The sequence below is a fragment of the Macaca nemestrina genome, chromosome 6, assembly GCF_043159975.1.
Source record: "Macaca nemestrina isolate mMacNem1 chromosome 6, mMacNem.hap1, whole genome shotgun sequence".
Classification (NCBI taxonomy): Eukaryota; Metazoa; Chordata; class Mammalia; order Primates; family Cercopithecidae; genus Macaca; species Macaca nemestrina.
Window position 1 is genome coordinate 111,000,402 of NC_092130.1, and position 25,693 is coordinate 111,026,094.

Sequence of the window (25,693 nt, forward strand, 5' to 3'; positions counted from 1 at the left end):
CAGAGTAGTTTTTTCTAATTCTGTGAAAAATGTCCATGGTAGTTTGGGAATAGCACTGAATCTATAAATTACTTTGGGCAGTATGGCCATTTTCATGATACTGGTTCTTCCTATCCACGAGGATGAAATGTTTTTCTACTTGTTTGTGTCCTCTTATTTCCTTGAGCAGTGATTTGTAGTTCTCCTTGAAAAGGTCCTTCGTGTCCCTTGTTAGCTGTATTCCTAGGTATTTTATTCTCTTTGTAGCAATTGTGAATGGGAGTTCATTCATGATTTGGCTCTGTTTGTCTATTGTTGGTGTATAGGAATGCTTGTGATTTTTACACATTGATTTTTTATACTGAGAGTTTGCTGAAGTTGCTTATCAGCTTAAGGAGGTTTTGGGCTGAGACTATGGAGATTTCTAAATATAGAATCATGTCATTTGCAACAGCAACAATTTGATTTCCTCTTTTCCCATCTGAATGCTGCCCCCCTCCCCCTCCTTTTTTTTTTTCTCTTGCCTGATTACCCGGCCAGAACTTCCAATACTATGTTGAACAGGAGTGGTGAGAGGAGGGCATTCTTGTCTTGTGCCGGTTTTCAAATGGAATGGTTCCAGCTTTTGCCCATTCATGATTTTAATTTTAATTTTTTTTTTCTTCTTCTTTTTTTTTTTTTTTTAAAGACGGAATCTTGCTCTGTCCCTCAGGCTGGAGTAGAGTGGTGCGATCTCGGCTCACTGCAAGCCTCGCCTCCCGGGTTCCCGCCACTCTCCTGCCTCAGCCTCCCCAGTGGCTGGGACTACAGGCGCCCGCCACCATGCCCAGCTAATTTTTTGTATTTTTAGTAGAGACGGGGTTTCACTATGTTAGCCAGGATGGTCTCAAACTCCTGACTTCATGATCCGCCCGCCTCGGCCTCCCAAAGTGCTGGGATTACAGGCGTGAGCCATCGCGCCTGGCCTTTATAGAGCTTTCATAATATCCCTTCTGTTTTCTGGATCTGTTTTTCCTTGTGTCATGTTTTTTGTTTCTTCTTTTACATTATGGATATTTGCTTTATTTTTATATACAAGGGATTAGGTTTATTAGTATAGGTAGCTGACACAGATTCCCTCACTTGTGTAGGTCTTTTTCTGCAAGAGATCACTACTCTGAATAGAGGAAATTGACTGCAAATCCTAAATGAACGAAATATGTCAATAAACATGTATCTTTTGTATTATAAGTGGGAAGCAAGCATACAGGCTCAGGATTCTCACAATTGCTAAAATATAGAATGTTTTCCTAGGGAGTGAAGGACTTACTTCACTCATGAGAACTGCCTTTCCGTACCCACCACTAATCTATTTCCAGACTCTGCTTCTCCTTCCAGCTCCAAGAACCAGGCAGGTCCTTGAATTTAGGAAGGAGTTCCCATGGTGTTATCAGAGTGTAAATGTCAAAGCTAGCTATTCTTTACATGGGAAGTGGAAGGGCAGGATCAAGAGTAGGCCAACTATTCAACAGGTTATCTAGTAACAATTGTAATGTTCACACCTGTGGCTCTAAACCTTTACTGCCTATCAAAATCAGCTGGAAAGCTTGTTAGATTATATAATGTTGGGTCCATCCCTAGAGTTTCTGCTTCAGTAGGTCTGGGATGGGGCCTGAGAATTTGCATTTTTAATAGGTTCTCCCAGGTAATGCTGATGCTGTTGCCTCACACATTGAAAACTGATGATTCATATCACTACCTATATTCCTGCTACCTGGCTGATTTTTTTAAACAATTTTCAGATCATTTTAATGAATACAAAGTTCCCCCACAGTCTCATTCTTCTAGATCTTTTGACACCTGCCAAATCTTGTAAAAATAAAGATTCAACTGTACATAATATTTGTTTTGTTTTGACTGCTGCTAGTTTGTTTTCATAATAAAAGGCCCTAGGCATCCCTATAACTTGTATGCCACTCCTCACTCACCTATTAAAAGGAAACACTTCTTCCTCAACTGGATAATACTCTCAGGAGCTTAAATCATATATTCTGCATTACTCACAGGGTACATGATATACTTATGACCTCAGCCAGCCCACCCAATAGGAGGAGGAAAGCTCTAGACTTTGAAAAACATTAGTATTTTAAATTTTTTTAAAAGTGTATTTCTAAATAATTTCAAGTTTATAGAAAAAGCACAAAGAATAATAAAAAGAACCCTACCTTACACTAAGGTTCATCAATTGTTAACATTTGCCTTTATTGTATTCTCTTTCTCGTTCATATTATTTCATATAATCACACTGCACATCACAATGATCAAAATCAGCAAATTAAACATTAACACAATAGTATACTGTATAGTACATCCAATTTTAATAATTTTTCCAGTGGTGTCTTTTATAACATTTTTTTTTTTTTTTTGAGACGGAGTCTGGCTCTGTTGCCCGGGCTGGAGTGCAGTGGCTGGATCTCAGCTCACTGCAAGCTCCGCCTCCCGGGTTTACGCCATTCTCCTGCCTCAGCCTCCCAAGTAGCTGGGACTACAGGCGCCCGCCACCTCGCCCGGCTAGTTTTTTGTATTTTTTAGTAGAGAAGGGGTTTCACCGTGTTAGCCAGGATGGTCTCGATCTCCTGACCTCGTGATCCGCCCGTCTAGGCCTCCCAAAGTGCTGGGATTACAGGCTTGAGCCACCGCGCCCGGCCGCTATAACATTTTTTAAATGAAATAAAGAACAATCTTTATTGTCCAAAATGTGGTTAGGATCCTTTATTGTGGTATATGCATTATAAGCATGTGGCCGAGGACTCAACCTCAAGGTAACCTTTCTATAGGTACAAAGGTTTTTTTTTTTTTCACACAAAAGTTTTAGGTTCACAGAAAAATTGTGCAGAAAGTACGGAGAATTTCCATATGCTTTCTCTACACATGCACATGCACACACACAGAGTTTTGCCTATTTTTAACATCTCACGTTAGTGTGGTACATTTGTTACAAATGATGAACGAACTTTAATACATTATTAACAACTGAAGTCCACAGTTTACATGAGGGCTCACTCTTTTTGTTGTACAATTCTATGGGTTTTGTCAAATGCATAATGTCATGTATCCTAATTGATTTTTGATCTTGAAATTATTCCAGGTCTCTGATGAGAACTCTCAATTCTACATCAGTTTTTTTTTTCTTGGGCATTTAAAAGATCAATTTGCTTCATTTTCTAAATAAATGCAAATACAATTGTTTCTTACTGCCTAGAAATCCCTGAGTCTGTTCAACTGATGTATATTGCTGTTTTCCAGCAGTATGATACATTTATTATTTCTAAAATATACCCTTTTCTATAATCCCACTTTTTTAAAATTTTCTTTTTTTTAAAAAAATTATACTTTAAGTTCTAGGGTACATGTGCACAATGTGCAGGCTTGTTACGTATGTATACATGTGACATGTTGGTGTGCTGCACCCATTAACTCCATTAACTCGTCATTTACCTTAGGTATATCTCCTAATGCCATCCCTCCTTGCTCCCCTCACCCCATGACAGGCCCTGGTGTGTGATGTTCCTCTTCCTGTGTCCAAGTGTTCTCATTATTCAATTCCCACCTATGAGCGAGAACATGCAGTGTTTGGTTTTTTGTCCTTGCGATAGTTTGCTGAGAATGATGGTTTCCAGCTTCATCCATGTCCCTACAAAGGACATGAACTCATCCTTTTTTATGGCTGCATAGTATTCCATGGTGTATATGTGCCACATTTTCTTAACCCAATCTATGACTGTATAATCCCACTTTTAACTCTCAGTTGAAAAGAAACAGAATAAGTATCACTTTGCTTTCAATAAAAATTGTCTAAAAAAGTTGTATAAAGTGAAAATTTTCACCTAGTCTTATTTTATATATATATATGTATGTGTGTATATAGAATAGTTCCCCCTTATTTGTGGTTTCACCTGAAAATTTACCTGAAAATATTAAATGGAAAACTCCAGAAATAAGCAATTCATGTTTTAAATTGTGTGTCATTCTAGGTACATTATGAAATCTTCTGCCATCTTACCCAGGATGTGAATCATTTCTTTGTCCATTATATCCACTTTGTATACATTACCCACCTGTTAGTTATTTCATACATGTCTCAGTTATCAGATTGACAGATCACAAGAAGAAGGGCGAGTATGGTATAATAAAATATTTTGAGACAGAAGAGGGAGGCCACATTCCCATAACTTTTATTACAGAATATAGTTAATTGTTCTTTTTTTATTGTTAATCTCTTACTGTGCCTAATTTGTAAGTTAAACTTTATCACAGGTTGTATATATAGGAAAAAAATACAGTACACATACAGTACACACAGCACAGAAGGTGCCCAACTGAAAATGGTTCAACTTAGGATGGTGTCAAAATTACATGCATTCAGTAGAAACCATACTTTGAGCACCCATCGATCCATTGTTTTTTACTTTCAGTGCAGTATTTAATAAATACATGAGATAGTCAATACTTTATTATAAAATAGGCTTTGTGTTAGATGATTTTGCCCAACTGTGGGCTAATGGAAATGTTCTGAGCACATTTAAGGTAAGCGAGGCTAAGCAACGATTTTTTGGTAAGTTAGGTGTATTAAATGCATTTTTAACTTATATTTTCAACTTACAATGGGTTTATCAGGACATAAACCCAAAGAAAGTTGAGGAGCATATGTGTGTAAACATTATATATATATATATATAGGGTTTGGTACTACCTGCTGCTTCAGGCATCCACTTGGGGTCTTAGACCATATCCTTTGTGGATAAGGCAGGACTACTGTGTGTGTATTGTGTATATATAGATATACACACACACATATATATATACACACACATACACAAAAATATATATACCTCACTTGATCATGCTTGGTTTTATCACATTTTGCAGATATTGCTTTAAAAACAAATTACAGGTTTGTAGCAACCCTGTGACAAACAAGTCTGTTGGCATCACTTCTCCTAATAGCATGTGCTCACTTAGTATCTATCATATATTTTTAGCAATAAAGTATTTTTAAATTAAGACATACATTTTTTACACATAATACTACTGCACACTTAACAGACTACAGAACAGTATAAACATAACTTTTTATAGGCACTGGGAAACAAAACTCATGCAACTCATTTTATTGCGATATTTGCTTTATTGTGATTGTCTGAAACCAAACCAATAGCTCTGAGGTATGCCTGTATATGTGTGTGTACACACACACACACACACACACACACACACACATTTATATAGTTGACATGGGTTTGAACTGGGTGGATCCACTTATATGTGGATCCATATTTTTTTCAATAAATATAGTTGGCCCTACATGTCTGCAGGTTCTGCATCTGCCATCAAATATGAATCTAAAATGCAGTATTTGTGAGAAGTAAAACCTGTGGATATGAAGGGCTGACCTGTCATATATCTGGATCCCAACAGGGCCTACTGTAGGACTTGAGTATGTGTGGATTTTAGTATTTGCCATGGGGTGTGAAGGGTTGCTGGAAGCATCCCCCTTAGACATTGAGGGACATAGCTATATTTCAGTGCAAAATTAATAAACTTAACAATATTCTCTTGGATTACAGAAATATACCATAGAAGTAAAGGATAAGCATTCAAATTGCCTTCTCCATCAACACAATTATATTTCATATATTCAAGACTTAAAGATTATATCAAGTACTAATTGTGTTTGATTTATATATTTTTATTTCGAGTTTAATAGTTAAAAATACGTGACCTAAGCTATATAATATCCAAAATCTTGTATCTGTTGCAATCTGAAGAATGCAGGGACAATTTCACAAAAATGTCACTACCTTAAACCCTAAATATCACAGTGTATTACAACACCATAGTAAGTTCTCAACAAATTGTGCATGGATGAATAAATATCACTCAGACCGCACATTGTCCTCTGTAATTAAGCCTCTTCTGCAGTACAAACATTTCCAGAAAGGGACACCTCACTTTCTGTAGTATCTTTGTATGAGTTTATAAAAATCACATTCCTCTCTAGCAAAATAAAATGATAGGGTATTTGTGGGAGACAAATATTTAATGGGTAAAATGGGTGCTTTAGGATAACAATTCTTAAGTGTGATTCACAGATTCCTGAGGGCAAAAGTATTCTCATAATAATATTAAAAGCTGGGGACAGTGACATGTGCCTGCGATCTCAGCTATTCTGGGGTTGAGGCTAGAGGACTGAGCTCAGAAATCTGATTCCAGCCTAGGCAACATAGCAAGACCCTGTCTCTAACAAAAAACAAAATAAAAACAAAATAATATACTGAGATGTTATTTGCCATTTTCACTGTGTTGGAATTGTACTGATGGTGCAGAAGTAATAGTGGGTTAAACTGTTAGTGCCTTAGTGTGAATCAAGGCAGCAGGCCAAACTTTACTGAGTTGTGGGAAAAAAAGAAAAGCTCATTGGTATTAAGAATATCCATAATCAATCTGGAAAAATATTAATTTGTATTTTTATTGTTTTTGCCCTTTTAATAATGCAAGTGACAGAAATGGGAAGTACCATAAAGCAGTTCAGCTGTATACCAAAGCATAATGGTTATTTTGAGTAAAAGCATTTTTTTTTTTTTTTTTTGAGACAGAGTTACGCTCTTGTTGCCCAGGCTGGAGTGCAACGGCATGATCTTGGCTCACTGCAACCTCCGCCTCCCAGGTTCAAGCAATTCTCCTACCTCAGCCTCCCAAATAGCTGGGATTATAGGCATGCACCACCATGCCTGGCTAATTTTGTATTTTTAGTAGAGAAGGGGTTTCACCATGTTGGTCAGGCTGGTCTCAAACTCCTGCATTAGCTTCTTTTTTCATAGAACACCATTTTTATTTAAACAATTGTCAGACACGCTGATTATTCAGATTTGGTTATTTGGTAGACAATTTCACAAAAAAGAACAAAGTAAATCTGTCACTCCAAGGGAAACAACTGACAGTATTTGCTGCCAATCAAAATCACAAAATTTGAACTTTCAAGCAAAAGTCAGAAGTTTGTAAAATTTGCTTTTGCTTACAGCTTCCCAATACTTAACAACTTTTGTTAAGAGACTGGTGGTGATGTTAACAAATACTTTTTGATACTGCATAATAAAATATGTCAACATTTAGAAGAGTTAGATAATTCAGTAAACGAATATCTTCTAAATGTCTAATACACGATGTTACAAAAATCATGCATGGGTAAATGAACCACTCAAAGTGCAAAGACAGACCCATGGATTTTAATGTAATACAGTATTTAAAGTTAATATCAGGTGTCAAGACTACATTGCAACTAGCCTTTAAAATCTAGTACTTGTCAAGTTTTGCTGTAATTATCAAAGACAAATGTCCACAATTTTCCTGAAAAGCTATTATACTACTATTCCCTTTTATGACTGCATGTCTAGCTGGATTTTCTTGACATAATTCAACCAAAACAACAAGTGGCAGTAGACTGCATGCAGAAGCAGGTATGAGAATACATGTGTCTTCTATTAAGCCAAATTCTAAAGAGATTTGCAAAAATGTAAAACAATGGCATTCTTCTCAAGTAGTTATACAACATGCGATAGCTTATTATCTTTATATGAATGCATAAATATCTTAAATCTTTCTTAGTTTCAATTTCTAATATGGTACACAAAAGTTTGTTGGGCTCTCAAAAAAATTTAAAATTGTAAAGGGATCTTAAGACCAAAAGGTGTAATAAAAACTGACACATGAGGAGATGGAAAGCAAAGAAGATTTGAGTACTAGACATCTACTATTAGGTACTATATTAAAGTTTACAAGTACTTAATTGGCAATATTGTCAATATCAATGCTAATAGTAAATAATACTATTTAGGGTAAAAATTCAACTTAGGATCTAAATAATGATAAATTCTATCTATCTGAGACCCAAATAAATAAAAGCTCAAAGAAGTAGTAAAAAAATGTTGGCATGCTATAGATTTTAGAAGGACAGAGGAGAAAAAATATTTAGTACAGGTTGAGCATCCCTAATCCAAAAATCCAAAATCTGAAACATTTTGAGTGCTAAGATACCTGATACCTTTGCTCACTGATGGTTCAATGTACAAAAACTTTGTTAAACAGAGTAAACAGACAACGTGTAGAATGGGAGGAAGTATTTTCAAACTATGCATCCAGCAAAGGTTTAATATGCAGACTCTATAAGGAACTTAAGTCAACAGGCAAAAAACAACCCCATTAAAAAGTGAGCAAAGGACGTGAACAAACACTTTTCCAAAGAAGACATACACATGGCCAAAAAGCATTGGAAAAAATGCTTAACATCACTAATCATTAGATGAATGCAAATCAAAGCCACAACAAAACACCATTTCACACCAGTCAGAATGGCTATTATTAAAAAGTCAAAAAATCATAGATGCTAGTAAGGTGGCACAGAAAAGGGAACACTTACACACTGATGGTGGGAACGTAAACAAGTTCAGCTATTGTGGAAAGCAGTTTAGTGACTTCTCAAAGAACTCAAAGCTGAATTACCATTCAACCCAGTAATCCCATTATTGAGTATATACCCAAAGGAATATGAATTGTTCTACCATGAAGACAAATGCACATGTTATGTTCATCGCAGCACTATTCACAATAACAAAGACATGGAATCAACCTAAATGCCCATCAATGGTAGACTGGATAAAGGAAATGTACACATACATCATGGAATACTATGTAGTCATAAAAAGAATGAGATCATGTCCTTTTCAGCAACATGGATGGAGCTGGAGGCCATTATTCTAAGCAAACTAACACAGAACAGAAAATGAGATACCACATGTTCTCACTTAGAAGTGGGAGCTAAGCATCGAGTACATATGGACACAAAGAAGGGAACAGACAGGGGAACCTATTTATGGGTAAAGGGAGAGAGGAAGGTGAGGATCAAAAAACTACCTACTGGGTGCCATGCTCATTATCTGGGTGATTAAATAATCTACACAACAAAACCTCATGACACACAATTTACCTGTTTAACAAACCTGCACATGTATTCCTGAACCTAAAAGTTAAAAAAAAAGTTAAAAATAAAATTACCTTCAGGCTATATGTATAATATGTATATGAATCATAAATTCATGTTTAGACTTGGGTCCTACCTCCAAGATATCTTACTATGTACATACAAATATTCACAATTCTGAAAATACCCAAAGTCTGAAAAACTTCTGATCTCAAGCATTTTAGATAAGGGATACTCAATCTGAATTTACTTCAAAAAGCCACACACAGATATAGTTCCATGTTATAGATAAATAGCATTTATTTACAGCTCATATGATAAATAACTTCATTTAAAATGAGAAGAGCTACTAGAAGACCCCAGATGTGAGGTCTCAATGAACACGGCAGCAGCTTTTGAGGTTCCTGTGTTTTCTTTGCAATCTGAGCCAGGCCTACACACATGCAACCATGTCTAAGGGAACTGCAGCTGGTATTGTGATTTTGGTACCATCTACTCCTGTTCCTGTGTGGGTGTTTTCCAGCACAGAAAAGTAGAGATAATTACCAACAATCAGTGAAACGGAACCACTCCAAGCTATGTTGCCTTACTGATGCTGAATGACTGACAACACTGCAAAGTATCAAGTTGCAATGAACCCCACCAACACAGTTTTTGATGCTAAATGTCTTATTGGACAGAGATGCTCTCCTCCACTTCCATGTGGTTTGATGCTTTCCCTTATTTTTATTGCTACTTCCTAATTCAGGTTCTTATCTTTATATATGCTTAACAAATATTTGAGTGTCTACTACGTACCAAGTACTGTTCCAGGCTCTGAAAATATAGCATAGAACTTTTAGGCTAATGGAGGAGAATAAGAGGGTACTAAGAAACCATGAAACGGAGGAACTCTAATTAGTCTCTAGTCCAGACAGGCATCTGTGAGGATGTGCTATTTAAGTGGAGATCTTGTTAGAAATCTTTTTGTTACAAGTGGCCGAAAATGGAACTCAGTGTGGCTCAATAATTAAAATGGAATTTGTTGGTATAATAAACTGAAAAAATCCAGAAGTATATCTAGTTTCAGGTAAGAATTGACTCAGTAGCCTATAGGACATCTCCAAGAACCTGAATTTTCTTGTTCTGCTATCTGTGATGACAGTTTTTTCCTAACGTCTAGCAGCTTCATTCTCTCTTCCTTGCACCCTCAAATGGCTCTGGCAGCTGCAACTCTCGCATACTTGTACCATCATACTACCCAAAGAAATAAAGAGGGTCTTTTCTGGTGGCTCTTGCATAATCTCGGATAACCATTCTCTTTCACTGGCCTGAAGAGGGTTTGTTTATCTATCCTTAGGAAAAACCCTATCCTCAGGGAGATAATTGACACTGAATTATTTAATCTAATCAGAGCACATGGTTATGGCTACAAATGGGGGAAAGGTGAATTTTCTAATGGAAAATCAGGAGATTACTGGTAGAAGATGGTAGGAATTGGTACTGACGTTTCCCAAGAAATGTCCACTAAACCAGACCATATCAGATTTGAATGGTATGCACAAATTAACCAGGAAAAGAATAGAAGAGAAAGACCATTCTGGGCAAAAGGAACAGTTTATGCAAACATCTTCTAAAACAGTAAGGACTTTGGAGGAATTGAGAAACAGGAAGGTATTTTGGTTAGATAAAGATAAAACAGGAAAGAGGAGAGAACTTACAGGCCCCTTTCAGAATTTTAGACCCACACTCTAGTTCATGTACATCTCCATCCGTTTTTTTCCCACCTGGAGGCAGAAAACCATAGGTCTTTGTGTCTCAAAGATTGGGTACTATACTTCAGTACATGCCATACTGGACACAAAGGAAGTACTTAGTGACTTAAATTCCAATGTCTGATGCATACCTATGCTTTTACAGTTTGGTTAGTATTTAATTTGAACTATATCAACCATAACTTACTTCCTACATCCCAAAGAGCCAGGCTAATAGCTAGCATTCTTCAGATCAAAGTATCTGTAATTTCTTTTCTTTTCTTTTTTTTGGGTAGAGATGGGGTGTCACTTTATTGCCCAGCCAGGTCTTGAATTCCTGGCATTAAGTGGTCCTCCCTCCTCGGCCTCCCAAAGAGTTGGGATTATAGTGAGTCACTGTGCCCCACCCAAAGAATCAGTAATTTCTACCATGAAATTCTTCTTGATATTTTTAAGTCCGAAAAGTGATAAAAAGTGTATTACTATCCATTTACTTATAGTTGTTCATGAAACTCGTTATTCTTCCCAGGTCCTTAGCTAGTTTATATATCCAGAGTTCCTGTGAGTTAGGTGTGGCAGAAGAAATGAATTACTGATGTGACTGAGTTTTAACCAAAGGAACGTAAGCAGAAGTGAGATGTGCCACTTCCAGGGTTAGCCCATATACAATAAATCCTTTCCTTAGTGGTCCTCCACACTCTTTCCCCTTCCAAATTGAGGCAGATGGGTGGCAGTAGAAGCCACATACTGAAATATGATAGAGCTACAAGATGGAGGGAACCTGGATCTCTGGATTACCATTTACAAAAGAACTATGTGCTAATGAGAACTTCACTTGAGTGAGAAATAAAAATATATCACATAAAACAACTGAGATCTGGTGTTTATCAGTTATAGCAGCTAGTGTTATCAAGTACTACAAAAACTGTTATATCAGTAACGTTTTTTTTTGCTACTCAGTAACAGTTTTTTTTTTTTTTTTTTGCAAAAGTATTTTGCGGTCACAACAAAAACCTAACATATGAGGCACTGGTTTAGCAGTGAGGAGACTGATACTCAGAGGCTAAAAGATTGAGACGTATATTAAGCAATGACAAAACATTTGGTAAAATGTCATCGATGATAACACGGTAGGTAGACTATGTGTGCCCCTGAAGCCTAGATCTTTAGGGGAAGTGGCTGAAATGAAAGTAGTTGTGAACATTTACTTTTATTAAACTGTATGAAAAATCATATTAATTTCTGAATGTGGATCCAGCCTTGCATCCCTGAACTAAACCTATGTGGTTGTAGTATATAAATAATTCTTTTTATACATGGTTGAATTTGGTTTGCTAATATTTTGTTGAGGATTTTTACATCTATCTTCATGAATGACACCAACTAGTGGTTTTCTTGTAAGTTTTTTGATATGAGGGTAATGCTGGTCTCATATAATGAGTTTGAAAATATTCCCATCATAGATACCCATCTGAGAAAGGGCACTACAACAAATCTGGCCAGATCTTATTAAGTGTCAATTATAAGAAACTCATGTAGTCAAAGTTTTATGGATCATTTAGGCCTTTGTTCCTTTGACTGTTAAATGACATTTTTACCAAAAGATGAATGGAAAAATTAATACAAATATAAAAGCCAGTCAACTTGAGAACTGGTAAGAGTTGGTAAAGAAAAAACTGAATGACTTTTTAAAATACAAAGGTTTTAGTGGTTGCTGAATTTATTTATATATATTACTAAAACAGAAGCAACTAAATCCCAATTTTGTTTATAAAGAACCTATAAACAGGTATAATTCAGATAGATTATAACATTAAACAAATCACTTCAATGTATTAAAGAAAATATTTAAAAGTTCAGGCGATCTCCAAGTATTAATTATTAAAACAAACACACCACAATGTTAGAACCACATTTGGTGAAAAGGTCCAATATTAGTATTTTCTACCAAAATATTAAAAAAACAAAAAAAAATTACATTATGGAGGCAAAAACAGTCTGACAAACTGTTTTTCATATTTATAGGAACAAGTGGGAAAAAAAGATTGTTTTGGCTCCTTCATATATATAAAATAAATCTAAATCAATTCTTAATGGTTGATGGGATCATGGCTTTCATTATGTAGTCTGAGTGAATATATTTTCTGCTGAATTCAAGAAATACTTTCTTACCAATCATATAAATTATGCTAATATAGTAGGTGGAAAATTATTTTCCCATTTTGAAAACTGTCTGCTGGCTGAGCCAGAGTCCCTTTCATTGAAGGTATATAACTGCTCTTTTAATTTTCATGTAGTCAAAGTTTCATGAATTCTTCAGGCCTTTTACATTCCTTGCCTTTGTTCCTATGACTGTTAAATGACATTTTCACCAAAATATGGAAATACATCTATTAATGTTTGAGGAAATACATTAATAGACTTTTTGATTATGTGGAGACTGGCATCTGGATTAGGCTGGAATGAGGGTTAAGGACAGCAAGGATGACACCAGAAGAGGGCAAATTATTCTGCTTTATAAAACAATGGATAAGAGAGTTACAGGAGGAGGAGGAGAGCAGAAATGTGGACCTACGCAAGCTAGAACAGGACTAGGAGAAGAATGCATTTGCCTGTGGGGGAGTCAGCTGAAGAACTTTTAGGAAAAGTGAAGTTTAATATTCAATTCTAAGATATTTCTAGTTCTGCATATTAATTACTCATCTTAGTCGTTATCTCTAAGACTTTAGTAAAAGGTGGTTATATATTCCAATTTTAAGTTACTGGTAACTGAAGAATACAGAAAAATTCCCCTTTATATTTTTACTCTGAGCAAGGTGGGAGTAAAACAGGAAGCCAGTCTTGGGTAGCAAAGTGCTGTATTTTGAAATAAGAGATGACAGGAAACACTACCAACTCCCACCAAAACTTACTCCTCAGAAATTGTCAGAAATATTGTAGTGAATGCTGGACTTCTCACATTATAGGCAGGGGTTCAAGTTTATTTATTTATATATTAAAGAAAAGGATGGTACCAGATGCTTTGAGGACATGGATATACTACAATATAAAGATATAAAAGGGACTTTTTATATTTATTAGAAGTTGACATATTCAGTTGATTCTCATTATTTGTGGTAATTATGTTCTATAAAGTTCCTCGGAATATAAAATTAAGGAACACTGAACCACTGTTCCTTGGAAAAACATAGAATTAGGTTCCTCTAAGCCCCTGGCCAAGTTTTTGTCAAATAATCAATATATAACTTTGTTTAATGTTTGTTGCTGTTTAAAGACATCTCATTTAAATGCAAAAACTGTGACCTGACACTAAACAGACTACAAAATGACACTTGTCTATAGTAATAGAACTGAAACAAGAAGTCAGACTGTTGCCTTGTTTGACCTCAGCTGGGAATATGAACATAAGATTACAGTTTTTTTGCTGTTCTGTGCATGTCAACGAATGATTACAAAAGCACTGTGAGTACTGATTTTGGAGTTACAAATACATTTCAGTGAGTATCCAAATTCGCAAATGTGGAACCCACAAATAATAAGGATTGACTGAATCAGTTATTCAAAGCTCTCCATAAACTAGACTCTCTTCACCTTTCAACTTTCAACTTTCATTTTTCCTATGCATAACTTCACTGCAATCAAAACAGCCTTGGGTTTCTTCTTAGAATAGCTGAAATTTGTATCTTGATTCATACTATTAAGCTCTTCTGAAATGTTCTTTCTAGTCATTTCCCAAAAATTTAAAAATTTCTTCCAAAGTCCAACTAAAAATTCATTTCTGAGAAAACTACCTGCTTCAGCCATACTGTTTCCTGCAATATAGCAGATTACAGGTGGTCCCCAACTTACAATGGTTGGACTTGAAATTTTTTGACTTCTCACTGGTGCAAAAGTGATACATGTTCTGCAGAAACCATAGTTCAAGTCCCCATGCAACCATTTCATTTTCCACATTCTGTACAGTATTCAATACATTATGTGAACTATTCAACATTTTATTATAAAATAGGCTTTGTGTTATATGATTTTGCTAATGGACACGTTCTGAGCACGTTTAACGTATACTAGGCTATGTTGTTTGATAGGTAAGGCGTATTAAATACATTTTTGACTTCAACTTATGATGAGTTTATCAGAATGTAACCCCATTGTAAGTTGAGGAACAACTATATTTTGAGGGCTATATGTACATCACTCAGATTTATACTAAACAACACATTCATACTTAGCTTTTTAAGTCTTCTCTGGATGCCTTAAAATATTTTGTTTTCCCAGTTAGTTAGAGGCTAAGGATTTCAACCATGTCTTTTAATTAATCTTCCTTTCGTCTTTCTCTATTATACATGTGGAATCAAAGAACAGATGTCTCAATATTAACACTAACTTTTAAAAGCAGTTTAACCAAGTCTTAAGTGTCAAAAATAGCAAATAAGTTTCATGTCCTAAGCCAACCTAATTAAATCAATACTGATATTAAGTGAATAATGACTACCCGACATATTTAGAATATTGGGTTGAGATTATCTGAGGGCTTGTCTTATACTAGATGAGAAAGAGCCGTAATTGGTTATTAATGCCTACAAAGGGTACAGAAGGTGAAATGATAGAAAACATGAAGAGATTTGCTATTCTTTGGCTCACAGTTATGCTTTTTACAATAATTTGGGGGGATATTTTGGATTACATTAACCATTTTATGATCACATCTTTTTAGTGGAAACTAAAAAGTACATATTCCCTTCTTATATATAGGTCATATAATCTTTCTGGTTTTAGTTTAAATTTACCTCCTTTTTCAAAATGTCCTACCTGCTATGCTGGCTAGACTATGTATTTTACCCTTTCATCTAAAAACAGACACCTAAATTAATGTTGTTTTTGTTATAGCTTCCACAGTTTTTTACATATATTATTTATGATTGGAACCTGCCTTCCCACTGTGATATCATCAACAGTATAATACATACTCTTTCAAACAGTTGTTTTGGATTCTGAGATTGAATTATAAACATATTACTATTATGTGAATAAACAGAATCTCACAGAAAACAATTCTTATGCAATTGGGTTTCAAGAAATCAACCTTTTTGTTTAGCTTAGATCTTTTCAAATGCAATAACTGCAAGTTACATTTTTAAAAAGCAGAAAATACAATACAGCTGTAAGAGATTAGATTTTTCTATAGCTAATTAGCCACTTCTAATCCCTTTAAGGATTAGGATAAAATGTGTCCACCATTGACATCAAGCTAGGCTGACTTATTTTGTTGAAAGGAATGTGAGTGGAAGCAATTAAAACCATGTATAAACAGATTTCCTTAAACAGTCATTGCATGGTTCTGCCATGGTACTTTCACCTTGGTCATAATAATGACATATCTGTTATAGCATATGCTCCATCATTCTAGATCTCTTAACTAGATCCTTAGTTAAGAAGTCACTAAATCAGAGCAGCAGCCAACATGAAACATGAGAAATAAATAAAACTCTGTTGCTTGTAAGCCACTGAGATTTAGGGGGAGACTGTTACTACATTAACATGTAGTAACTAATGTAGTGACTAATATAAAAACTGGTATCAGGAATAGAGGTACTTATGTAACAGTCTAAAATATGTGACAGTGACTTAGGAAACTGTTATTAGAGGTTGAAAGATACAAATAAAAAATAGAACTCATACACTGGTGAGGCATATGGTAAAATTGTCACCTATATTAAACTGGCAGGCGATATTGAGCAAAATGAGCTTAGAAAAAAGAATTCAGTGACATGCCTTCGTTGCTACTGGCTGCATTTAACATAGTACAACAAGAAAAAGATAAGCTCAGAAGGAAATGATCTGGTTTCAAACATCAACAAAGGAAGAGAAGAATCTATAAATTATAGGACCCACAGAGTTAAAGATACCAGTTGTTTCTCATGCTCAACCAGTGAAAGATCAAAGTTGAATAAGCTCTGAGAAACAAAGGCTGACCTAGAGTCAAAGACCAAATCAAGTAAACCTATACCTTGGAGATACTGCGGGTTTAGTAATAAACCATTTCATTAAAGTGAATATTGCAATAAAGCAAGACGCACACATTGTTTGGTTTCCCAGTGCATACAAAAGTTATGTTTACATTATAATGTAGTCCATTAAGTAATAGCTTTGTGTTTACAAAAATAATGTACATGCTTAATTAAAACCCACATTATTGCTTAAAAAAACACTAATGATCATCTGAGCCTTCAGTAAGTCATAATCCTTTTTGGAGGTGAAGGGTCTTTTGATGTTGATGGCTACTGACTGATCAGGGTGGTGGTTGCTGGAGGAAGGAGTGACAATTTCCTGTGACAATTTCTTATGACAACAATGAAGTTTGCTGCATTATTAGACTCTTCTCTTCACAAAAATTTATCTGTAGCATGCGATGCAGTTTTATAGCATATTATCCACAGTAAAACTTCATTCAAAATTGAAGTTAATCCTCTTATATCCTGCTGCTGCTTTATAAATTAAGTTTATGGAATATCCTAAATTCTTTGTCATTTCAACCATGTTCACAGCATCTTTACCAGGAATAGATTCCATCTCAAGATACCAACTTTCATTGCCTGTCCATAAGAAGCAACTCCTCATTTTTCAAATTTTATCATGAGATTGTAGCAATTCAGTCCTATATCTTCAGGCTCCTCTTCTAATTCTAGGTCTCTTGTAATTTCCACCACATCTGCAGTTACTTCCTCCACTGAGGTTTTGAAACCCTCAAGGTCATCCATAAGGGCTGCAATCAACTTTTCTCAAACTCCTGTTAATGTTATTCACACCCTCTCTCATGACTCAAGAATGGTCTTTATGGCATCTAGAATGGTGAATCCTTTCCAGAAGGTTTTCCATGTGCTTTGCCCAGATCCATCAGAGGTATCACTATCCATGGCAGCTACAGCCTTAGTAAATGTATTTCTTAAAATATAAGACTTTAAAGTCAGAATTACTCCTTGATCCATGGACTGCAGAATATATGTTTTATTAGCAGGCATGAAAACAACATTAATCTCCTTGTACACCTCCAGCAGAGCTCTTTGGTGACTAAGTACACTGTCAACAAGCACTGATATTTCGAAAAGACTTTTTTTTTTTTTTCCTGGGAAGGAGATCTCAATAGTGGGCTTAAAATATTCGCTATACCATGCTGTAAACAGATGTGCTGTCAGCCAGACTTTGTTCTTCCATTTATAGAACACAGGCAGAGTAGATTTAGCATAATTCTTAAGGGCCCTAGGATTTATGAAACAGGCAAATTGAGCACTGGCTTCTACTTAAAGTCACTAGCTGCATTAGCCCTTAGCAAGAGAGTAAGCCTATCCTTTGAAGTCAGGTGTTGACTTCTCTCTGGATATGAAGTCCTCGAGGGCATCTTCTTTCAACAGAAGGCTGTTATGTCTGCATTGAAAATGTGTTGTTTAGTTAGTTGCCTTCATCAATGATCTTAGCTAGACCTTCTGGATAACTTGGTGCAGCTTCTACACCAGTACTTACTGCTTCCCCTTGCACTTTTTTGTTATACAGACAGCTTCTTTCCGTAAACCGCATGAATCAATCTGTGCTAGCTTCAAACTTCTTCTGAAGCTTCCTGAGCTCTTTCAGCTTTCAAAGAATTAACCATAGGAACTTGCTCTGGATTAGGCTTTGGCTTAAGGGAATCTTGTGGCTGGTTTCATCTTCTACATAGACCATTCACACTGTCTTCATATCAGCAATGAGGTTGTTTTTCCTTTATTTGTGTGTTCACTGGGGTAGCACTTTTAATTTCTTTCAAGAACTTTTTCTTTGCTTTCACAAGTTAGCTAACTATTTGGTGCAAGAGGCCTAGGATATCTTGACTTTCCACATGCCTTCCTCACTAAACTTAATCTATAGCTTTTGTTTTAAAGTGAGACATATGTGACTCTTTCTTTCACATGAACACTTAGAGACCATTGTAGGGTTATTAATTAGTCTAATTTAAACATTATTGTGTCTCAGGGAATTGGGAGGCCCAAGGAAAGGGAGAGATGGGGGAATGGCTGGTCAGTAGAGCAGTCTAAGCACACACAACAGTTTTGGATTAAGTTCACCATCTTATAGGGGCACAGTTTGTGATGCCCCAAAAACAATTACAATAGTAATATCAAATTTCATTGGCCACAGATTACCATAACACATATTATAACAAAAATGTTTAAAATATTGCAACAATTGCCAAAATGTGACACAGAGACACAAAAAGAGAACATTCTATTGGAAAAATGATGCTGATGGACTTGCTCAATGCAGGGTTGTCACAAACATACCAGGTTTGTTAAAAACATGGTATCTACAAAGTGAAATAAAGCAAAGAGCAAAAATACAAGGTTTGGCTGTATATAACCGTGATGTCCTTTGTTATACGTTCTTCATAAATTAAAAGTGGCACTCAATAAGTTCTATCTAGATTAAGTGTAGCCCCTACAAATCCTTGGACAAAAGTAGATCGGAGAAAAGAGACTATGTATGTTTTCTCATGGAAATCTTATAAGCTTAACAGGCCAACCATTAAGTCTGAAGAAAGATGGACATGTCATCAAAATAATTATCTTCAAAATAGCTAGTGACACATGTAAACACCTTGAATAAAACACATAAAAAGCTAAGGTTTAGACAGTTTTGCCATGACAGCTTCTTGCGTGGACTAAGAGACTTGGACTATTTGAGATTTATAATGACCCTTTGGCCCCAATCCTCTATGGCAATGAAAGTAGCCTGAAAAAGTTTCTCAGCCCTAAAAAGACATATATACTTCGATATCTTCTGATGTGGCCAAGGAAGATACTGGAAAAGAATGAGCCACATAAAATTCAGTTAAAAAAAAAAAAAAAAACACAGAGACAATGGACTAGGAATATAATGGTAGAGAACAGAATCCAAGCTTAAAAAAAAAAAAAAAAAAAAAAAATTCCCTACCACAATGTAGGATTCCTTCGCAACATATGCCAGTGGGATTTCAAAATTGCTATTGACCAGCGACTCTTGTGTGCTTCCAATTTTCCCTTTCTAAATTGGAGTTACTGTGATTATCCTGTTCCTGCTCCAGCAGTGTATATTGGGTATATGTGGGGCAGAAAATTTGTCTTTTTAGTTCGAAGCTCACTGGATCAGGAAGAGCCATATGGAGACTTGATACAACAGCTATCATTAAATTCAGCACTTTGAGCCTGGGATGGGACTTATGACTATATACTTTGTGGAGTGAATAAATATTTTACATGTGTAAAAGAGAAATATTCAAGAGGGTCAAAAACATATTAAGAGTGTATATGTGTTAAGTTGTATTATCACTTCCAATTATTTGTTCTCATTCCCTGGTAAAAGAATTACACTTTGCTGCCCTATTAGCCCTCAAGCTTGACCATCTGACTTATTTTGGGCAATGGAATGTAAGTAGAAATGATATGTGCCATTCCTAAACAGAAGGTTTAAGAGTCATCATTTGGCGCTCCCGTGACTTTTTCCCCTACCATGAGACTTATAACAACCAGACTGAAAACTATACACACACACACACACACACACACGCACACATTCTGATGTGGCATACAACAAATATATGACTAAGAATTTGTTAAAAGCAGCTCTAATTTCCAACTAATTTGGTTATTTAAAAAGTCATCACACTCACTGCTAAATAATAAATGTCTGAACATAAAACTAAAAGAAGGAATGTTTAACAGCATTTTCCAGATCTAACCATTTTCTTTTTAACAAATATGCAACAAAAAATAAAACATAGTTAACCAGAAACCATCTGTCATTTCATAAAATAAAATTTAAAATCATCTTTTTAGTTATTTGGTTAATTTAATTTTCAGAACTAAGTATAAAAACATTGAAAGTAAGATCATTGGAAGACTCACAAATAAACCCAAACCTGAAATTTTGATGTTTGCAGGTCAAATCCTTTGAGAGTAAAGTTGATAATGACTATGAGGATTAAAATACTGATACAGATTTGCATTTATGTTTGTAAATACAACATACTGAATAAATTTAATTGTCATACTTGGGTTTGTTCATTTACCATTTGTTCTTATTGCTGTTGTTCAGTAGGAAAAGCTAAGAGAAGTAGTACACTCTGAAATTCTATTATTTATTCCTACTCAGCAATGAATCTTTACTGTTTTATAGTGTATGTACAGTACTGTGACAGAAGAATTGTTTTGTAAGAAAGAGACAAAAGACCTACAACAATCTGGAATTTAGCTTTCTGGAAATATCTGGGTTTGTGATGTCTTTGAGAGTGAGGCAGGAGCTCCTGGGCATACAGTAGCAATTTTTCCAAATATACCAATAAGGAATGAAAGCAATGAAAAAAACAGTTGTATGGGTATAAAACTTGGTAACTATTTACTGATTACAAGGGTAGTGAACAGGAGATATACTGAGGAAAAGCGTTAGTAATACATGGAGAGACACTTTACTAGAGAATAAAATGATCCTCAACATAGTGCATCTGAAGCCTTAAAGCATCTCTCCCTTCGCTTTGCAATGGCAGGGGAGAGCAAGAAGAAGTGGGAGAATCTAATGTTTGTGCCATACTCACTAGTACTTAAATGCTCAAGATCTGGCCCTTAATGGGTTAATTCTCAGATATCTGAACAATGTACAGTAGTCCCCCACTTATCCGAGGGGATTACATTCAAGATCACCAGCAGATGCCCAAAACCACAGACAGTACCAAATTCCATACAGATGCTCCTTGATTTATGAAGGACTAACATCCCAAAAAAGCCACTATAAGTCAGAAATAAATTTATATGCCAGTTAACCCATTGTAAATTTAAAAATTGTAATTTGAACCATCATAAATCCAGATGGTCCTCGACTTACAGTGGAGTTATGTCCAGATAAACCCACAGTAAAATTGAAATGTCATTATGTCTAACCATCGTAAGTCAGGAAATGTCTGTGGAAGTACTTAAGCATTGTGGCTGTAACTTTTGCAGTTTGAGGTGTGACAGCAAAACTAGCACAAATTTCTTTTTCCTTCACAATGTCGCACGCAGAAGACTCATTCTTACCTTAGGTCTTAGCAATATGATTTTTTTTCTTTTCCTATTAGGCCAATAATTTTCACCTTTTCACTTAAAGGAAGCACTTCACGGCTTCTCTTTGGTGTATTCAAATTGCCAGTAGCACTACTTCTGTGCTTTGGGATCATTATTAAGTAAAATAAGGGTTACCTGAACACAAGCACTGTGATACAGTGGCAGTCAATCTGATAACTGAGCCAGGTACTAAGTGACTAATGGGCAGGGAGTATAGATACCATGGATACACTGGACAAAAGGATTATTCACATCCTGGGCAGGATCTAGGGGGACTGCACAAGGTTTTACCATGGTACACGGAACAGCATGCAACTTAAAACTTATGAACCATTTATTTATGAAATTTTCTATTTAATAGTTTTGGACTACAGTTGACTACAGGTAACTGAAACCATGGAAAGTGAAACCACAGATACAGGAGGACTACTGTATTTCCTTAAATTAGCAGTTACCAAAGTTGACTCTTCATAAAAATTCACTTTGATGCATAAGAGAAATCACAGCCAACTTCCAAAACAAGCCTACTGAGTCGAAATATTCTAGTGTAAGGCTTGGACAAATATACTTTTCAAAAGATGATACTAACATATACCTCTTGTTAAGAATCAGTCTCAGAGGCTAGGCCTAGATAGTTAAATCACTTTTTAAATAATATAACAATATAACAGAATGTCAAATAATAGACAAGAACATTTGTCATTTTAAAATCAAAGAGCTGTTTTGAAGCATTTTCTATAATTAAATAATTAAAGACAGACGAAAAGATGAATGTTTAATTGGTGTCTATGTGTCTATTTGTGTGTATGCATTTGTATTTGTAATAATAACCCAGTAACTACTGAGATCATTGCTGTATAGGCATAGGATAATGACTATTTTGATAAATCATGACCCTGAGTTACCAAGAAAAATTAATCTACTCAGACTGTTGTAATGAAATACCATAAATTAAATGGCTTATAAACAACAGAAACTTGTATCTCAAAGTTCTGGATCCTGAGAAGTCCAAGATCAAGGAATTTACAGATTCAGTGTCTGGTGAAGGCCTGATTCCTTATTTATAGACAGATAACTATCTTTTTGCTGTGTCCTCGCATGGCGTAAAGGACAAGGGAGCCCTTTTGGTCCTCATTAAAGGACACTAATTCTGTTCATAGTTGCTCTGCCCAGTTACCTAATTATTAATAACTACCAAAGGCCATACTAACACCATCACCTTGGGGCTTAGGATTTTGTCAAACAAAATTTGTAGGAGGCTACTGATTTGGACTAGGCTCCTGCACTAAGCCTAACAGACCAAATCAATAGGGAGTTTAGCTATAGGAGCTGAGCTTTAGTTAACTGCAAGAGGCTCTGGAACTAATTAAACAATAACCAATAAAGTTGTCTCTACACTGCACTTCCACTTTCTATAAATGCTGTCAGATCACATTATTGGCTTGAGTTCTTTGAACCTGCTCTGGTTCAGGGGACTGCCTAATTCTTGAACCATTTTTGTTTTGTTTTGCTTTGGTTTGTTTTTCTTTGCTGAATAACCTCAATTAAAATTTAAATTTGTCTAAGGGTTTCCATTTAACAATTTCAAAATATGAACTGAGGGAGGAGGAACACAAACATTCAGTCCATTGTAGTATGTTTAATGCAGAATAAGGCATTACATTTCTATTGCTGGAATAATACCCCTCAGTAAGAAAGTTTCACTGCATAAAGGAGTAAGACTTAGTTATAAGAAAATATCCTTTTATGGCTAGCAATATGCAGAAAATTGAAATTGGATCCCTTACCATATATAAAAATTAACTCAAGATGGATTGAAGACTTAAATGTAAAACACAAAAACTAGAAAAACCCTGGAAGACAACCTAGGCAATGCCATCCTGGACACAGGGACGGGCATGTTTACTGCAGCACTATTCATAATAGCAGACATGGACTCGATCTGAATGATCGATTGGATAAAGAAAATGTGGTACATTTACACTATGGAATACTATGCAGCCATTAAAAGGAATTAGTTCATGTCCTTTGCAGGGACATCAATGGAGCTGGAGGCCATTATCCTTAGCAAACTAATGCAGGAATAGAAAACCAAATACTACATGTTCTCAATTGTAAGTGGGAGCTAAATCATGAGAACACATGGATACGTGGTGGGTGGGAAGAGGGAGAGGATCAGGAAAAATAACTAATGGGTACTAGGCTTAATATCTGGGTGATGAAATAATCTGTACAACAAACCCTTGTGTCACACACTTCCTATGTAACAAACCTGCACATCCTGCACATGTACCCCTGAACTTAAAAGTTAAAAAAAAAGAAAATATCCTTTTACATAATAATGTTTTGAAATGGGCTAAATACAATTTCATTACCATAAAACAAATATACTATTTAAATATCTTTTTAATTTTCCTGTCATTTCAAGTAACCAAGTTTGGAAGCTTTCTCCTGAAGTCCCTGAAGAAACTAGACAGTGAACTCAACTTCAGTCCATTTCTTCTGTTGCAGTTAAAAACTGGAAACTTTTTTTTATTGCTCTCAAATGCTTTTAAGAAGCTCTTCTTCTAATAAATTGAAACTCGAGCCAAATTTTGAGGGATTTATAAAAATTAGAAATAAAATTCAACAACTATAAAATAATTGGTTTATAGAGAGAATAGACCGGACATACAGACTGCCACTTTCTATAACACACTGTAAAATGTAAGAAACCAGGCCTTTTGTGAGAAATTTACCAGAATATCTGTCCACAAATTTAAAATCAAAAAGTAACCATGAGGAGAAACCAAGCTATCTCAACCAGTGTACAAAACATTAAAAAGAACAGCATATATGACCATTTAATGAGACTAATAATCAGAGTAATTTAAATTTATTACTTTATTTTCAGTGGTTCCTGTCCTGAACTGTTATTTATAGCTAGTAGTTATTGACTAGAATTTTGTAATATTTATTTTATACACACATTACTATCTTCATAACAGCTGGCTACATTTTATCATATAATTTAATGTCTGGCTATAGTTTTCTTTGTGTAAGTTTATAAGATACAGTTAGAAAAGTCACTCTTTTTCTACCAAAAAAAAAAACAGATGAATGAAGTGTGAGAGTTCCATAAATAGTGGAAAGGCCTTTCCAATACAAAATCAAACCTCCATTTCAAGAGAAGTAGAGAAAATTGTACCTCCTGATATCCAGGCAGACAGTACAAGTCTTGGAAAGGAGGCAGCAGCAGCTCCAACTTTGCATTTCCCTCCAAAGCCTGGGACGGGAGAGCACAGGTTGCAAAACAAAATTCTAATTACCTGTGCAGCAGCACATTTGACTCATTAACTCTTAATCATTTTCCTTTTTTTAATTCCACCCTAGGAAATGGAGCAAATCCAACCTTTTGCTTGCTTCCCCCTCACCCCAAAAGAATCCTACTGAGATTCTTCTGAAAGCTATGGATCCTCTCCCTAGAAAAATGCACAAAGTTTCTATATATGCTATATTGCACAAAATTTCAGGGAGTCCACACACTCCTTAAAGACTGATCATGGAGCAGATTAAAACTTCTTGTTTAACATTTGGATGGAATTTTTGTCGAGTCAATAAAGTTTGCAACATTTAACTACCTAAAGACACCAATGTCAAATTGAGCATATTTAAGAAAGAATATTCCCATGACTTAATCATGTTCACCCACACTTTATTTTGAACTAAACTGAAATGGACTAAATACAATTCAAAACCTAAACTATTCAAAACCTATTTCCCACTTCCTGTTGTCTATTTTTTCATTCAGCATCAAAGCAGCAGGGCAGGTAAGATAGGGTAAATATCGGGGGCTAGTCATGATATGTTAGTCATACTTTAGA

The 25,693-nt window shown here is 35.5% G+C and overlaps 1 protein-coding gene across 3 annotated transcripts in view; it reads right to left on the reverse strand.

The window, feature by feature from the left end:
- LOC105499472 (ring finger protein 180) overlaps positions 1–25,693 on the reverse strand; it is a 227,131-nt gene that overhangs the window by 69,318 nt on the left and 132,120 nt on the right. The window contains exon 6 of one of the 3 annotated variants that reach the window (XM_071098877.1): positions 9,002–9,034. The exons of the other annotated variants lie outside the window; for them this stretch is intronic. Coding sequence (XP_070954978.1) covers positions 9,002–9,034 — 33 coding nt within the window. The remainder of the gene's footprint in view (positions 1–9,001; positions 9,035–25,693) is intronic. 3 annotated transcript variants of the gene reach the window in all.